The sequence below is a fragment of the Glycine max genome, chromosome 15 (genome assembly GCF_000004515.6).
Source record: "Glycine max cultivar Williams 82 chromosome 15, Glycine_max_v4.0, whole genome shotgun sequence".
In the NCBI taxonomy this organism is placed as follows: domain Eukaryota; kingdom Viridiplantae; phylum Streptophyta; class Magnoliopsida; order Fabales; family Fabaceae; genus Glycine; species Glycine max.
Window position 1 is genome coordinate 23153019 of NC_038251.2, and position 19059 is coordinate 23172077.

Here is a 19059-nt window from a genome sequence, read left to right on the forward strand (position 1 = left end):
TGAATCCGGCAGCATTGAACTTCACCAAACTCAAACTCTCTTCCTTGCCGAGCGGGCGGCAGAAGCTCCGGCAGTCCACGACGAGGCCATGCATGAGATCAACAACGGCGAAACACTTGTCTTGTGAGATGGTGAGGGCTACCTCGCCGGAGGGGTGGATGGCGAGGTCGTTGATGGCGTGTTTGCGGTGGACGGAAACGAATAGGTTCGGATGGAAATTAAACCTAAATCGAATTGATTTCTTTTTTTTTTTAAACTAGTTAAAGAAAAAAAGTGTACTATTTTATAAAAATAATTTGGTGGATTATTTCTATAAAAACTGTTGAATTATTTCGGTTAATCGAATTGATTTTTTCTTGGATATTTTTTATTTGAATTTTTTTTTCAAAAATATCAGTTTAAATCTGATTAAAAATCAATTTAGTTTAAAACCAATTTTTTAAAATTAGTTTGAGTTTAAACCAGTTTTTAAATAACATTGACTATTTAAATATAAAACTAAATTTTAAATATGGTTTTTTATGGTGAAATTCATTTTTTTATACTCTTTTCAAAATACAAACAATTCAAACTTAAAATTCTAAATTTTAAATGTTTCAACTTCAATATTTTGTTTTTCAGTTTTTTGTTTTAAATAAATTTGATTGGTATCCAATAAATGATAAAATGATTTCAAATTTTAAAAATAGTGAGCATGATTTCAAATTGATGATTTCAAATAATTACTTTAAAAACAGTGAATCTGATTGGTATAAGATAATAAACAAATTTAAAAAGATTCTATTATTGTATCACAATCTTTTTGGTACGTACTATATAATATGATATATTTATACATAAAAAAGATTTATATATAAGTTTATCCAGTTAATTTTTTCCATTAACTATTATCTTTTGCATATAACTCTTTTATAAAGAAAATTAAATATAAAATTCTTTGATTTTGCATAACTCAATTCCTTGATTTCCTCCTAAATCCTAATCAAATATTATTTGACTTAATGGGAGTAAGTTACTTGGCAATACATGCTGAATTTATGAAAAAAAATTTAAATTCGATCCTCGAAAATACATTTTTAATGGAAGAATGAGAAATTTTAAGTGTAATTAGATGGACGATTAGTCTTATAACTAGTCCAAAGAATTGAAATTTATTAAAATATCATGCGTATCATTATCCATTGAGGAGTTTAAGGCCCTAATTATGGTGGTACTAAAAAAAATATTATTCATCACTTTCAAAATTTATTCATTGCTAATAACGTTTTGTATTTATCCTTATAAAAAAAGTAAACAAATTATGGTTCAAAATGCATTTTTTAATTTCAAAACTGATTTTAAATTTAGATAATTATTTGTTAATTTTATATTAAAAATGTTTTTCATCTTTCACTGCGGTTTAGTGAATTTTTATCATGTTGAAATATATTTATCTGAGTGTTTGTCAAGGTGGAAGCTACATATTTGACACATAAATTAATAAATTACACATTTGGTTGATGGATCTATTGTTAGCCATTGATTGCTTCCTCTTTAGTACACTTCATTTTCATAGAATTCTTTAATTGCTCAACTTGTCAAGGTGGAAGCTATAAATTTGAGCCAGATAGGTACAGATACAAGAGACATCATTTTAGTTTGTGTACTTGAAGCATAATAAATATAAGAAGAAAAATCTCATTCTTAATCGGAATCCCTCCTACTTTTTGTAGTTTAAGGTAAAGGTTTTGTAGAAAAGAAAAGAAAAGGAAGGGTTTTTTTAATTGCATAAAAAAATAATATTTTTATTTGGTATGGATGAAAGATCTTTCAATATTATACTGTTTACCTTTGGATGATGAGTCAATTTGGAAGGCCAAATTTTATTTATGTCTCTCTTAATAGATACTAATTAACTACATATATGCCTATTTCGTATTTATTAATTAAGATAGAAATATATAGATACAACATAACATAAAAATGCTATCTTACAATTTAATGAGATTTTGGAAACTAAATAAAGACATAAAATAACCACTAAATATTCAGTACTGTTCAATAGAAATTCACGAGTCTAAAACTTATAATATATCCATCGAACACTAATTCATAGGCTCATGCATGTTCGTATTACGTAGCATGCATAGGTTCATGTCGACATTTGTTATTATAAAAATACATACCTATATATCTACCTAATACCACTTGATGTCCCATGTAAAATATGGAAAAGGTGGAGAAAACAGGAATGAGAAGACAAACCATAGTTGAGAAGCATTAAATTGGACCAACTTATTGCAAGAAAACAATAAGTTTAATGCTTCAATTCAGAATCAAATTGGAACCAGAATCCTGTTGGAGAGATGGCGAAACACATAACAACATGAATTAAAAATTGGCCTAAATATAGTTATAAGAACACAAACCCTAGTAGGTGTGGCGCAAAGAACATGATTTGAGCATTCAAATTCGAACAAAACCCGCTCGTACTGATCAGTCTCAGTGTCATGGGAGGAGACCTCCTTCCCCACCATGATGCTTTAAAGAACCTGTCTTCGGTAGCATTGAACTTCACCAAACCCACTTCCTCGCCGAGCGGGCAGAGGAAGTGCCTGCATGCAGCTATTGACGAGGTCAACCTCAATGGAAGAGGAGAAGATATAGGTTAGGGTTAGGGATTAAGGGTGGACGGTGAAGGCCTTGGTGGACTTTTCCTATGTACCTGCTACCAAATTCATTGTTCTATAACACTTGCTCATGGAAAAATGTCGACGTGTCTCTCTCACACCCTAGATAAAACCTTGCACTTTCTAAACCAGTGACTTGGGTTTTAAGTTTTAACTAGGACGTTGCATGCAACCTTGGACTTTTCACTGTTGACCTAGGACTAGATAAATAAAGATACAAAAGATACGCTTTTGTCTCTTTACCTCAATGTTATGAGAACAAGAGTCAAAGCACTTAATTATAATTCTAGTTGAATCTATGAACTGATGATGTAGGTAAAATAAAAAAAAATAAAGTATTATATATATATATATATATATATATATATATATATATATATATATATAATATTTTGTACATAGTTATTGAACTAATATGGTAGCCTAACAATAAGCTATTGTATAATAGCCTTCCAAGACACTCTTCAATTCACAACAGCTTTATGCCTTGGGCTATGCGTGCAACATTTGTCCTCATCCAAAAAACTATTCACTTGACAGTGAGTTTAATCGATTAAACCCTGTTGGAAACCATATGGCCTGTTTTTGGTCCGATCGATTTGAATGATCGCGCGAGTTGAGTCTTATAAAACTGCTATGCCTTCTTCAAATAAGCTATTGTCTATATTATATATTTTATTTTATCAAGTATCTATTATCTATCCTTCTATTACTTTTATCTATTATTAAAGGTTGTTTCAAATAAGCAAATGTAACATGACAACACCATATTTAATTTTTTTCTCTCACTAAAGTATCATCAAAATTTTGTTTTAATGCATAAAAGTAAAAGTTATAGTAATTATATAAATTATTAGTAGGATATTTGTGATTTAAACATTGAAAGAAATTAATAATATAAATAAACTTTTGCCACATAAGCAAATGCTATGTAGCAACACCATGCTAATTCTTTATTTCATTAAAATGTCATAAAAAATTTATTTTATTTTTAATTCATAAAAATAAATAATTGTAAACTAATAATACAAGTATAATATATATATATATATATATATATATATATATATATATATATATATTCAAATTAATTGAGTGATAGTACTAATATATATTATAATACATAATATCGGTTCGGGGACAACTATTTCAACATAAACCTCAACTAAATGCATGAGGATCATCCTAAGTCGAAAATCTTGTGTTGAACACAATAACAAGTATATATTTAATATTAATATATATTTTGACTCTAAATTATAACATATTCAAATTAAGGTAATTAGCAATATTCGTGTTTTGAACTTTCAATAATTTCTTTTTTAAAATATTCAATTATTATTATATATAAATAGTTTGCTAGCATTGGACTATATATATATATATATATATATATATATATATATATATATAATACTCAGTTGCTGGTGAAAGATATTTATGAGGAATGAGTTTGGTGTTGGAACAAACTTGCTAAATATCCCATATAATATTCGTATGCAGATAGAGAGTATATTTCTGAGAATGGAGGTTGATATGGTGGTCTAGGGAGGCAGTCCTTCGTGTATTTGTAACACCGCATTTGCTTACCAGTGGCTTATTCCTAACCCTACAACTTCGTTTGCCCACAATGAAATATAGCCTTGTCTCCAGAAATCCAAAATTCTAGAAAATACTATAACCTCATTTGGTGGTTGGCTCGTAGAAGTATTCCAACCAATAGTCTTCACTTAAGCAATCATTTTTCTTTGGATTTTTTCGTATAATAGTGGCATCGCTTAAGAGGTTGATGTATGTTGTAATTCAGTTAGTTAATTAGTAGTTAGGAGTTAGTTAGTTTGACAGCTATGAAAGTTGTTGTAGTTACATATGCAGTGTGTATAAAAATAATAGTGATCATGAATGAGATAAATGAGAGTGCAGAAGTTTTAATTCAAAATTCTAAGTTCCCTCTATTTTCTCAATCAATTCTTTCATCTTCTCTTATTCTCTAATATTCTTTAACATAGAGTGAGTGAGTGCATAGTGTGAGTGTGTGTGAAGAGCTTCTTTGTTCCAACAACTGGTATCCAGAGCAGAGGTTCAAGATCCTTGGATACTGAAATTGAGATGGCTTCCTCGAATGGAAATTTTCCAGCATCTATGCCTATTCTCAAAGGCAAGAACTATGATGATTGATGTGCTCAGATGAAGGTAATCTTTCGATTTCAAGATGTGACAGAAGTGGTGCAAGAAGGGATTCAAGAACCTGACAGGAACCCAACTGATGCACAGAAGGTGGCTCACCGTGATTTGATGATAAGAGATGCAAAGACATTGTTCATTATTCATCAGTGTGTAGATGCAGATAATTTTCAGAAAATTAGATCTGCTGATACTGCAAAGAAGGCATGGGATACTTTAGAGAAATCCTATGCAGGGGATAGCAAACTCAAGAAGGTGAAGTTGCAGACCTTGAGAAGGCAGTATGAACTTCTACAGATGAGTGATCAAGAAAGCATTGATGAGTTCTTTTCTCAAATCTTGGCAATTACAAATCAAATGAATGCTTATGGTGACAAGCAATCAGACTTGGGGATCATTGACAAGGTATTAAGAACCTTGACACCAAGATTCGATCATATAGTGGTGGCAGTTGAGCAAGGCCAGAATCTTGAATACTTGAAGCTCAAGAGATGAGGCTCAATGAAAGAAATTCACAAAAATCAGCTGAGCAAGCTATGCAAGCCCAAACAATCAAAGGGAACAACTATGATGGTGGCAAGAATAAGAAGGGAAAGGGAAAGTGGAAGAACAATAAGTGGAAGGGGTCAGGTGAGAGCTCCAACAGTTCTGGAAATCATAACCAGAATGAAGAAACTGACAAGAAAATTGGAGGGAATCACAAAGTGGGCAAGAAGAAATTCACCAAGAAAAGGATTCAGTGTTATAACTATCAGAAATGGAGACATTTTGCAGATGAATGCAGAAATAAAAGGGTTCCAAGAAATGCAGATGAGGCTCAATTGGCACAAGATGAGGATTCTGACTCTGATAAAGTGTTGCTAATGGCAACAACAAACTCAGAAGAAGATAATGTTAATCTGTGGTATCTTGACACAGGCTTTTCCAATCACATGACTGGACATAGAGAGTGGTTTGTAAACATTGATGATAAGGTGAAGAGCAAGATCAAGTTTGTAGATAACAGCTCTGTAACTCCAGAAGGCATTGGAAAGGTGATGATTCAGAGGAAGGATGGACAACACTCATTTATCAATGTTCAGCTATACGTTCCCAATATGAAGAATAATTTGCTAAGTTTGGGACAGTTGCTAGAAAAGGGCTACTTAATGCAGATGGAGGACAGTCAAATGAAGATATTTGATAGCAATAAGAGGTTGATTCTAAAGGCCTCTTTGTCAAGAAACAGAACATTCAAGATTGGAATTCAGATTGTAGAATTTCAATGCTTGGCTGCTACTATAAGTGATGAAAGCTGGATGTGGCATCACAGGTTTGGTCATCTAAATTTCATAAGTTTAAGTGAATTGAAAAGTAAGAAAATGGTTCATGGTATTCCCCAAATTGAGATACCAAAACAATTATGTGTTGAGTGTTGTGTGTCAAAGCAACCAAGGAATTCTTTCAAGTCAGAAATTCCAATCAGATCCAAAAGAAAGCTTGAAGTGATCTATTCTGATGTGTGTGGTCCTTTTAAAGTGAAATCCCTAGGAGGTAACAATTAATTTGTGTCATTCATTGATGAATTTACTAGAAAAATGTGGATCTATTTCATTAAGCAGAAAAGTGAAGTGTTTAACATTTTTAAGAAGTTTAAGTTGTTGAGTGAAAAGCAAAGTGATAAGGTAATCAAAGTGCTTAGAACAGATGGAGGTGGTGAGTATAACTCACATGAATTTCAAGTATTTTGTGATAAAGAGGGGATAATTCATGAAGTGACATCTCCCTATGCACCTCAGCATAATGGTGTTGCTGAGAGAAGAAACAGAACCATTTTGAACATGGCCAGGAGCATGATGAAAGGGAAGGGAATGCCTCATTATTTCTGGGGAGAGGCAACTTCTACTGCTGTGTATATTTTGAACAGGTGTCGCACTAAGAGATTGCAGGGATACACACATGAAGAAGCATGGTCAGAAAAGAAGCCTAGTGTGAGTCATTTCAGAATATTTGGTTCATTGTGTTTTAGGCATATGCTTGAGCAGAACAAAAAGAAACTTGATGACAAGGCTGAACCAATGATACTCATTGGATATCATCCAATTGGTGCCTACAAGCTGTATGATCCTAGAATGAGGAAGGTTGTGGTTAGCAGAGATGTCTTGATAGATGAAACAAAGGGCTGGAATTGGAAAATAAATGTTGTTGATAATGGTGAAAGAAAGGTGATTGTGAACCTTGAAGACAAACAAAATGAAGAGGATGTACCATCATGTGGAGAGCAACTCAGAAGGTCACAAAGAGAGAGACAAGTACCACAAACACTTAGAGAGTATGACTTGTATCCTGATACAGCAATCACTGCAGAAGGGGATTTTGTGCACTTTGCTCTACTTGCTGAATCAGAACCAATGAGTCATGATGAAGCCTCACAAAGTTCACATTGGAGAGCAGCTATGGAAGAAGAATTGAGATCAATTGAGAAGAATCAGACTTGGGAGTTAGTACATTTACCTCAAGGAAAAAGACCAATTGATGTGAAGTGGGTCTATAAGACTAAAGTAAAGCATAATGGAGATGTGTCCAAGTATAAGGCAAGATTAGTAGCAAGGGGATTTTTGCAAAAACATGGCTTGGATTACAATGAGGTTTTTGCTCCAGTTGCAAGACTTGAAACTGTTAGGCTCATTGTGGCAGCTGCTTGCAACAGAAATTGGTCTCTATATCAATTGGATGTGAAGTCAGCATTTTTGAATGGGCCACTTGAAGAAGAAGTCTACATAACATAACCACCTGGTTATGTAGTTACAGGACAAGAGGATAAAGTCTACAAGTTGAATAAGGCACTATATGGCCTCAAGTAGGCTCCTAGAGCCTGGAATATGAAAATTGATAGCTTCCTAGTCCAACAAAATTTCACCAAGTGCACTACTGAGCATGGAGTTTATGTCAGAAACACAGATTCTGGTGAGTTTTTGATAATATGTCTCTATGTAGATGATTTGCTAGTGACTGGCAGTAATAAAGAAGATATAAGAGTGTTCAAAGGAAGAATAATGGATGAATTTGAGATGTCTGATCTTGGTGAACTATCATACTTCCTGGGTATTGAATTTGTTTCTACCAGTAAAGGGATTTTCATGCATCAAAAGAAGTATGCAGAAGACATTCTGAAGAGGTTCAATATGATGGAGTGCAATTCTGTTATCACACTAACTGAAACTGGAATTAAGCTGCAAATAGATGGGGATGAGAAAGAAGTTGATCCTACCTTGTACAAGAAAATTGTAGGCTCATTGAGGTACCTATGTAACACAAGACCTGACATTGCCTATTGTGTTGGGTTGATAAGCAGGTTTATGGAGAAACCAAAGACACCTCACTTCTTGGCAGCAAAGAGGATTCTGAGGTATGTGAAAGGAACATTGAATCTTGGCATTTTATATCCTTACAGTCAGAAGAATATAGAAGGAGAAGTGTTTGGTTATAGTGATTCAAATTGGTGTGGTGATAAGGATGATAGGAAAAGCACTACTGGTTATGTTTTCAAATTTGGAACATCACCAATCTCTTGGTGCTCAAAGAAGCAAAGTGTAGTTGCGTTGTCAACATGTGAAGCAAAATATATTGCTGTTGCTATGGCAGCCTGTCAAGCTCTATGGTTGGAAGCTTTAATGGAAGAACTAAACTTGAGAAATTGCAGTCCAATGAGGTTGTTGATGGATAACAAATCAGCAATTGATTTAGCTAAGCATCCTGTGGCACATGGCAGGAGTAAACATATTGAAACTAAGTTTCATTTCCTGCGTGATCAAGTGAGTAAGGAGAAGCTTGAATTAGAGTTTTGTAGGTCTGAAGATCAAGTTGCAGACATACTAACTAAGCCATTGAAGTCTATCAAGTTCAAGGAATTGAGAGACAAGTTAGGAGTGACATCCTTGACAAATCTGAATTAAGGAGGGATGTTGATGTATGCTGTAATTCAGTTAGTTAGTTAGTAGTTAGGAGTTAGTTAGTTTGACAGCTATGAAAGGTTTTGTAGTTACACATGCAGTGTGTATAAAAATAATAGTGATCATGAATGAGATAAATGAGAGTGCAGGAGTTTTAATTCAGAATTCTAAGTTCCCTCTATTTTCTCAATCAATTCTTTCATCTTCTCTTATTCTCTAATATTCTCTAACATAGAGTGAGTGAGTGCATAGTGTGAGTGTGTGTGAAGAGCTTCTTTGTTCCAACACAAGAGACTTCGCTTCATGTATTTTATGAATGTATAAAGGCGAGGAGGATTTGGTTAATGTTGTTTGATGAGATCAAGATGTCATTGAATGGCTTCTTCATAATTTACGTGGCTCTCATAGTCAAAAGCTTGTAGTGAAATACTGGTACATTTGGAAGGCCAAAAGCGTTTTGTAGTCCGAAGCCATGTGGGTGGTGCTCCAAGAATCAAAGAGATTTTGTGGCACCCTCCTTTATGTGGTTGGGTCAAGTGCAACTCAATTTGAGCTGCTAGGGGTTGCCCAAGTTTGGCTGCTTGCGGAGCAATCTTTGAGGACATGCAATATGGAGAGTGTCATTGGTTGTTTTGCATATTATTTAGGCATGTCTACCTCTCCATTCTAGCATAATTGGAAGCGATAATGCTCTCTATTTATAGCTTATAATAAGGGTTGGTGGCATCTTTGGGTTGAATGTGATTCGACCTTTATAGCAGCTGCCTTTCATAAGCCTTCTCTAGTCCGTGGCATGTTCAATTTTGTTGGTTCAGTTGTTGTGCTCATACCAAATCTTTTGATTTTGTTATTTCCCACATATCCCGCGAAGAAAATATCTATGCGAATAAACTTGCAAATTTTAGGGTTCAAAATGCTGGCTTTAGTTGGAGGGACATGAATTCGGTTTTCATTCATGAATGTTTCTTTAGAAATCGCTTAGGTCTACCTAATTATCATTTTTGTTAGTTTTGTTTCATGGTTTATGCATCCCATCTCATTCCTTTTTTATATTATAATAAATTATTGGTATGCTTCAAATGAATGATAGACATCTAGGCATGAACCTAGTTGGGATGTAGGTCTCCTGTTGTGATACTTAGCATACCATTACCTTTAAAAGATATAATAAAAATTATAATTTAAAATATCATAATATCTCATTAATAAGTAATTATTTAATTATAATATTCTTAAAATATATACTATTGAAAATAAAATTATAGAACTAGATTGATATATTTATGTACCTTTCGCTACTAAGAAATTAAGTTTTTTTTTTTATAAATAAGTATAAGTGATATGATAACTTTACACACACACACAAAAAAAATATAAACATGAGTTATATTATAAATTTGTAATTAAAAAAACATTTATGTATAAGTTAAGTTGGATTGAATTGAGTTTATTTTTTAATTCAAATCCAAAATTTGATCTAATCCAAAACAAATCAATTTATTTAATTTTTAGCTTGTTTGATTTTTGTTTTTTTTTTTCATTTTTTTTAACTTTTGGATTGATTTTTTCATTTTTTATTAGATTGGATCAGTTTACTATGCACCTTTCTTTTTAATGGAACAAGGCAGAGAAGAAGAGAATTGGAGTTATGAAAAACCCTAGGGCATTCGTTTTCTATGGTCCTCCAAATGTCACCCGCCCCTTGTTGACCTCCTTGTTAATGTTTTAATTATATTAGGATTTATGTCAGTCAAATATAATCAAATCCCAATTATAGTACTGAATCGAAACTCAAGTTGTCTCCCAAGGAAATAGTACAAGGATGAATATTCAAATTAAAACCCTTCATATAAAGATATTTTTATGTTTTTATATTTTAAACTACCTAAAACTAAAACTAAAACTAATCAAAATAGAAAAATAAAAGATATACTTTTATAGAGAGATTAATGTGTTGAAAATTTAATAACAGAAGTTAATAGAAATGTAAGAAGTTACTTGTTGACGCGATAATAATTGTAGACAAAAACAATAGCGTTGAGATGCTAAGATTGTACTCAAAATCCTCCGATTTGCTGCAATTCCTCACACTTCTACATTGTTATATCGTTCATCCCCAATTCAATAATGTATTCTATCCCTAATCCCTTAGGTGATAGACCCTAAATCATTTGCCTTGATTCTTGATCCTTTGGAAAATCAACACAAGCAATCAACATTATCATTTGAGAATTAGTGAGGCTTAACCAAGATTATTCTATCCCTAGAGATAACCCCAACCAAGTATCCAATTTAGTTCGAATTTCAATGAGACTTGTCAAAATGCATGTCAATTCCTAGAATCATCTATGAAGTGTGTAAGCTCACAAAGCATTAAGTATAGAAGGTAAATAATGAACTCAAAAAATATTTTAATGTGAGAAAATTACATCAAATAGGGTTCAATCCTTTTCTTTCTTACCTAAGAAAGAAACTAGTCACCCATGAAAATACAAGAAGAGAGAAGAGAATAGGGTTTTTCAGTGAAGAATGGTGTATTTTTTTGTTGCTGCCTATGCCTCTCTATGTATAGAATAATAGATGTGTTTAATAGAGACAAATAATCTCCTTAATTTACAAAATAATATAATCTATACAAGGAAATTGTCTCTTCAGCTGATATAATCAGTTTTAATTGCTGCAATTATCTTCCAAGTGATTTTCTTCATTTATCTTCGAGCTATATCTCCATAATTATCTTTGTTTTGAATTAATTTAGTTTTTTGACACATTGTTTGGCACATTCCTCCCTTAAGCGAAATTAGTATTGCTTAAGTGAGACGTCTTTTGTAAAATTTAATCTTCTCCTCTGTTTGTGCTAGCTTGAGCGGCCTATACCTCGCTTGAGTGAGGCTTCCTTGTAAAATTTCCCTATTTCTCCGTAAAACTCACAAAATCATATTAAAAACTTCTAGAATTGTAATTCATATCTAAAATATATTAAAAACTGAAAATCATAACGAATTTGATTCAAAACAAGGCCTAAAGTATGAAATAAATGCCTCAAATTGCATATAAAAATATGGTAAATTTGTTGTTTATCACCCCCTGACACCAATAGCCCTAAAGATGTCTCCTTTAGGGATAAAGTGGCTAGTAGACCCCACCTTGCACCGAAAGACCTTGTTGCCTGTAACCTTCTAAGGGTAGACTATGAAGTTGGAAACCCTTTGTTACCCAAGATTTCAATAGATGGTACCCACTTCAACCAACTATGTGAGCACTCATTTGAATCCCTCATCATTATATTGCTAGGACAAAAGGTTGGCTATGCGACGATGCTTTGAAAATTGAAAGCTATCTGGAACTTAATTAGGGTTTTGACTTATGTGATGTGGGTTTTGGCTATTATATGGTCAAATTTGTTTCCCTGGAAGATAGATGGAAGGTCATGAGTGGAGGAACTTCAATCATTTTTTTAACTATTTGATTGTTAAAACTTGGAAATGAGTTACTTAGAGAGGATGATAAGCATGAAAGCTCAAAAGAAGACTTAAAGTGTCATTGGTTGTGTACTGCAATGAAGAAGTCAACATGTTTACTAGATGAAGAGAAATTTTCAAGCCATGAGAAGTAATAAAAAAATATGAAATTAAGCTGTTCTTGGTGGCTACATAAATTTTGAAGAAAGATCTTCAACTTTCATGGACAAGTCATGGTCTGATACAATCTGGATCATGGACAAAATTGAACCTGAAGTTGTTGACACTGATTTGCCTAGACAACTTGATATATGAGAAATAATTTGAGGGAAACATAAGCTAAAGAGCTGAATTTGAGATGATATCAGTGTCTGTGGAAAGCTAAGAGAAAGATCTACATCTTTCATGAAGAAGTCATGAGCTAATATGGCTTGTATCTAGGAGTAAATTAATGATCTAGATAAAGATGTCATTCTGTCCTCACAATATAAAACAACTTCAATGCTTTGAAGATTGCTTATGTTGTAGTAGTCCCAATGACATGAGACCAATGCCTAAATTCCAAGGATAGAATTCTCAACAACTTTCATGAATACATCAAAATCCAGTTCGACCATTCAAAGGGTCATAGAAATAAAAAATAGTAGCAAGCATAACATGCTAAACAAGCTCACAACAGAATGTATTGTATATAAGTTTTTCTTGCCACCTCATCGAAGTATTCCTATAAGAAGAATATTTAGTGACTTTCCATCTACATTGGATAACTCTCTCAAAGCATAACATCATGTGTAGGAAAGATATGCAAGTCATCATATATGCAAATGATACATATACAAAAAGCAGAACATAGCAAGTATTCAGATAAGTTCAAAACAAGCTCAAAATGGATGTCTCAACTATGCTTTCAAGTGAAAAGCTTCAAAAGATTTGAAAGTAGCTCATTTGTTAATGAAGTTAGTGTTTCCTTATGAAGATCTCAATCTTATCATGTTGCAAAGACATCAAGAAGGCCCTACTCAAAAGATCTATCAAAAGCTACATCGAGAAGACAATATCATAATGAAGTTGTACCAAAGTTAACATCAAAATGGTGTAATTGAGGACTTTGAGAATGAGAATATCAAGATCATGTAGTGTTTATGCATCAAAATGAAGTTGCATCAAAGTGTACATTAGAATAATGAAGATCTTGACTTTGAAGACTGAACTTCAAAATGAAGTTCAAAATGGTTTAGATTATACTTCAAAGACAACATCAGTTCTTCCATATGCTGCCACACATATAGAGGGCACATCAGAAGACTATGGTTGAAAGCATCTAACTTTCCATATGCTACCAAACACATTGAGGGCACATCAGAAAGTGAATGCTAGTTGCATTAGAAGATGTGCAAGTGGAATGCTGAAAAGGTCCTTAAGGAGATCTAGTATGAAACATCAGAATAAAGACTTAAGAGACTTTGTGAAGTCTGAACCAAGGATATAACACTAACACAATAAAAAAAACAACCTTCACAAGTTACCTATGCTGAAGTATGCTATTTCGGAATGATTTGTGTTATGATGAAGTGTTTGGATTGATAGAGCTAAGCTATCTACATTGTCATATCATGTTATCTTCATCAAAAGGAACCGAGATCAAAATCGGTCCTTCCTCAACAACATCAGAATGTATTTATGAGTGACCATCAGAAAGCTGCTTAGAAGTTGATCATAAGAATGGAAACATCAAAGTCACCCATCTATCATAACAGCTAGATAACAACTAGTTTGACATGTGGGGGCCTATAAAAGGATAGAAGACAATTACAAACATGAGAGAAAAGGTAGGAGACAATCAACAACGTGCACGAACAAGATTCATCTCCTCTCCCCACTCCAGATGTGTTCTGAGTTCAAAATGGTTACAACAGAAGTGAATACAACTTAGAGCTTCAAAGAAGATTCACCTAAATGAGTGTTGTAAAGTTTTAAAAACCCTTCAAACACATTTTCCTTGTATGTAATTAGTATGAGTACCAAATAAACCATGTGGGTTAAGTTTGGATGTGAGAGAAGTGATAGGGAGAACCCAAGGAAGGTGGGTACCTTGGAGAGAGTCTCTAAGATGGTAGCTTGAAGAGGCTAGAGTGAACTAATACTTGGGTAGCTGTTAGTTGTCGTTTACGACTAACTTTTGTATAGAAATTTTTTCCAAAATGTATATAAATCTCCCAATTTATGGTTCTTTTTGGTAGGATTGTAAATAAAATTTCTTTGTTTTGATCTCTGCTCAGTAGAAGCCTTTTTACATGGAATTAATGTTAAATTTTCTTTAATTTCAGGCAAAAAGAAGCTATTTTGAAGAAGTACCAAAGGAGTCATCGCGCTAAGCGAGCTCAATGCGCTTAGCGTGCATCAACGGCTAAGCCTAGCACTAGCGCGCTAAGCGAGTCGTCTGTCGCTTTCCTGGCTTAGTGTGAGATTGGCGCTAAGCTCAAATTCACTTACTCGCGCTAAGCGCGAGAACGACGCTAAGCACGATGTCAAGATTAGGAAGCCCTTTTTAAGCCTGATTTGCAGAATTGAGGAGAGCGAAGACAACTATTCACTATTCAGAGGCCTGAAGAGTGTGAATTTCATAGAGCGTAAAGCAGAGCAAGGGGCCACGTTTTTCATTTTTTAGGGAGATTAGTGAGTTTTTGAGTGATTGTGAGATTCCTAGAGGTGGAGGAGACATCCCCACTCCTTTGTAAGTAAGCAATTTCTCTCGATTCCTCTTCTTCATTGTAAAAGGAGCTTCCTTGCCATGAAAGGCTAAAACCCTCAGTTGGGGATTCTTATTGAGTAATTGATGTAAACTCTTTTTCATATCTAATTAAGGTTGGTTTATGTGTTCACTGCTTCTATCTATGCTTATTGTACGCATGCTTGTGGCTTGATCACCCATTTGTGTGTGCTGTTAGGAACTTTAGCATTGGGAAATGTACTATTTCCTTAGAACTTGATTGCGCAGGGACTGAATAACTGCATTGATAGGGATAGTGTGCAGGATTTTAGTTTTCTTTATTATGTTGTGAGTATAATGCTATTTAAATTAGGATAAGTTCAACAAGAGGGATTTGCGAACAAAGTTTGATTTAAATTAGTCCAATCTCTGGAGGAATCGGTGTTTGTTATTTTTGTCCTCAGCATAGAACACAGGAACATCTTTAATTAGAAAAACATCTTTAATTGCATCAACTTACTCAGTAGGAGGACCCAACGCCTTTAGATATCTGTTTTCACACTTACTTATTCTCGTTTATTGCTTTTACTTAGGATAGAACATACTTTTGCTTTAATCCACAAACATTAATTTCTGTTTGCAAATGCCTGCTTACTTAACAAAACTTTGCTAAATGAACAAGTTCCGTGTGTTCGATACTCAGTTCATTCTGTTTTAATTATTTTACTTGGTGACCCGGTGCGCTTGCCGGTAAGACCACTCCCATATAAAAGCAAGTAATACCAATTTGGAAATACTTGTATTCTGGTCGAACAATAGCCTAAAGAAGTGAAAGAAATACTTTTATTGTCTTTCCCATGACTAAGTGGGTGTCGTGGTTGAGTGAGTTTTGCTACCTAAGAGTAAGGAGAATCATTCTATGGGTGAAGCCCACCTGAACGGGTGAAGAATACTTGGAATGTCTCTCCCATGTTGTTGTGGTTGGGCGGGTTATCTCGAAGCCAAGACTAGGTGTGGTGCTGTGGTGAGGGAGATGTTGTGAAGTCCAATAAGTGGTTGACAATTGTAAAAATCCAGCATGTTGTTGGTTGTGTTAATGGAAATTTTATTAGTTTGGTTAAGGACTGGATGTAGCCCAAAGTTGGGGAGAACCAATATAAAAATTCCTATGTTGAATCCTCCATTCCCTTCCTCTTTACATTATTTTATTTGTTTTCATATATATTGCATTTGCTTTAGAATGTTCTGAGCATCAGAATGACATATATCATAATGCATACATAAGAAAGTTTTCATAACAAGCTTTTAGCAGTTTTGTAAAATGGCATATATGAACTAAACCATGTTTGTGATAACAAGATCTATTTTAAACAAATTCTATTATATGCATCAAATTTGAAAGCTTTCATAAAACATGAAAACAATTTTATGCATGAAAAGCTGGAAACAACATTATGAACAATGTCTTTTTGAGTGCAACATTTTGAGTACGATAGTCAGCACAACAACTTTTTGAGTGTTGAATCATTATTACATTTTTCTTACCAACTAAGAGATACATTTATCTAAGTAATGATATTCTAAACATAATGTTCGCTTCCCCACACAGTTCCTTTTTCTTAAATTTACAAACACTTATATCAAAGGGAAAGTGATATACTGGCAAATGCACCGGGTCGCCAAGTATTTAAATTTAAAATGGAATGATCCGAGTATCGAACTTAGGGAACTTGCTTATTAGACAGAGTTTTATTCAGAAATAGGGCATTGTGTGAACAACATTGATAATTGAGAATATAAACAAAAGTAAACTAGATTCTATGTTAAAAAGCAGTAAATGCAAGTAATTAAAAGCTAACAGCAATAGGTAAAAAGCGTTGGGTCTTTCTAACAAACGAGTTGATGCATATAAAGATATTTCTCTAATTAATCATGTTCTTGTGTTCTATGCTGAAGCTTAAAGTACTAAACCTCAATCCTTCGTAAGTTTAGACTAATTTAACCCAAGCTTCGTCCTTAGATCCCTCTTGTTGGACTAGGCTTAACTTAAACAACATTATCATCACAGCATAATAAGAAAACTAAAACCCCGCAATCCATCCTTGGTAATGTAGTTATTTAGCCCTGCTTGTATCAAGTTCTAAGGCAACAATACATTTCCCAATGCTAAAGTCACCTAACAGTACACACAAGTGGGTGATCAGACCAAGAGCATGCAGTAATTAAGCATTGAAAGAAGCATTGAACACACAAAACACAATTAATTAGATATGAGAAGTAACTACATCAACTGTTCATTAGAAATTCCCAATTAGGATTTTTAGCCAGCCATACAAGGAACCCTAATACAAGTGAGGCAGAAAGTACAGAGCAATTGTTGCTTACATAGGAAGGGGGATCCCTCCTCCTCTTCTTGGCACCTCACAATCACTCAAACACTCTATAATCTCTCAAAGTGATGAACCCTAGCTTCCTTGCTTAGCTACTGCCTCTAGAGCACTCTTCTCGAATTTTGTGCAAAAGTATATAGCTCTGGTAAAATTATTGTCCTAATTTTGACAAATCAGGCTTTAAATAGGCTCTAAAATCGCGATGTCGCGCTTAGCGCCACCGTCGCGCTTAGCGTGAATAAGTGGATTTGGGCTTGGCGCCAGTCGTGAGCTGAGGTTGGCAAGAGACAAACGTCTCGCTTAGCGAGCTGATCTTGTGCTTAGGGCGTGGCCTCGATTCTTGTGCTCTTCTAGATTCTCTCATCACGCTAAGCATGTTGTAGCTGCGCTTAGCAGTAGATGCGAGCTGAGCCCACAGGTTCCGCTTAGCGCGACTGCTCCTTTTAGCACTTCAAGACTTTAGCCTCTTTTGACCTGAAATTGTACAGATTTTATCATTAATTCCAATTAAAGATACTCTAATGATAGGTATCTAAACATATCAAGATTTATTTACAAATTCCTACAATATAACTATAAATTGAGGAAACTATACATGTTTTGAAAAAGTTTTCTATACAAAAGTTAGTCGTATAAGACAACTAACACATAAGCAAATGCACATTGACATTAGGTTCTCATAATCATATCGAACATTTAATAATGAGTGTTATGACTAACCACTCAGAAAGTCGAATTCTCTAAGTGCTTGAACCTTTATGTCAAGACTTTTTGAATACCAAGGTAATCTTGAGTAAAATTTTAAAAAAGTTAAAGTTTCATGAAAAGTTGGCAAAGTCATAATTCAACCCCCTTCTTGTGATAGTCTGATCACTTCAGATTCCTTTCAGTCTATCCTATTTGATCATAAACCATATGATCATGGCAACCAAGACCATCAAGTCAACCTCCAATGCGCCATATGGGATGCTTATGACTCTGATTTTTAGAAAGAAATGCTGACTTGGGGGAAGAAAAATGTTGCAATTTTGAAGCTGAAGCCCCAACCTAAGATGAAGAAAGCTTGCACCTGTTTTGATGAGGAGGATGCTCAGAATAAGGAGAATCATAAGAAGAAGAAAAGGAGAAGAAGGAAAAGGAAGAAAAGAAAGGAAGTAGGTCTGTAAAGAGATCTTCACCCCTTCTTACTGATCTTATCAGAGGTTGGAAAAGATTGAAGGTTAGGGCTAGAAGAAGCCCTCAAACTAAGTCTTAGAAGGTAAGGGTGACCTTAGAAAAGAAGGAGGAAGAGAATGATGTTTCATTTCCAGTTGTTGAAGCCTCTATATCAAAGAAGGAGAACTCTTATCAGATTAAAGAGCTTGCTGCTAAAGGGAAGATGAGTTTTGAGGAGGCTCAGAACACTGGGGAGAAAAAACTCTCTGAAGACCATTCTTAGGGAGCTCAGAATGAGGAAGAAAATGAATTTTTCCTTGGTTTTTATCAAATGTGGGAAAAGATTGAAGGTTAGGGCTAGAAGAAGCCCTCGAACTAAGTCTTAGGAGGTAAGGGTGTCCTCAAAAAAGAAGGAGGAAGAGAAGGATGTTTCCTCTCTAGTTATTGATGCCTCTATATCAGAGAAGGAGATCTCTGATAAGATTGTAGAGCCTACTGCTGAAAGGAAGGTAAGTTTTGAGGAGGCTCAAAATACTGAGGAGGAAAAACTTTCTAAAA

General features: G+C 34.2%; 1 protein-coding gene across 1 annotated transcript; it reads left to right on the top strand.

Moving 5' to 3' along the window:
- The first annotated feature begins 7714 nt into the window (after window positions 1-7714).
- Window positions 7715-8788, top strand: LOC106796126 (uncharacterized mitochondrial protein AtMg00810-like). The gene has a single exon (XM_014767687.1). The coding sequence runs from the start codon at window positions 7715-7717 to the stop codon at window positions 8786-8788; it is 1074 nt and encodes a 357-aa protein (XP_014623173.1).
- The last annotated feature ends 10271 nt before the right edge of the window (window positions 8789-19059 follow it).

Bases quoted from the DNA above. Each gene is read 5' to 3' on its own strand.
- LOC106796126 (XM_014767687.1), top strand. From the start codon at position 7,715: ATGAAAATTGATAGCTTCCTAGTCCAACAAAATTTCACCAAGTGCACT.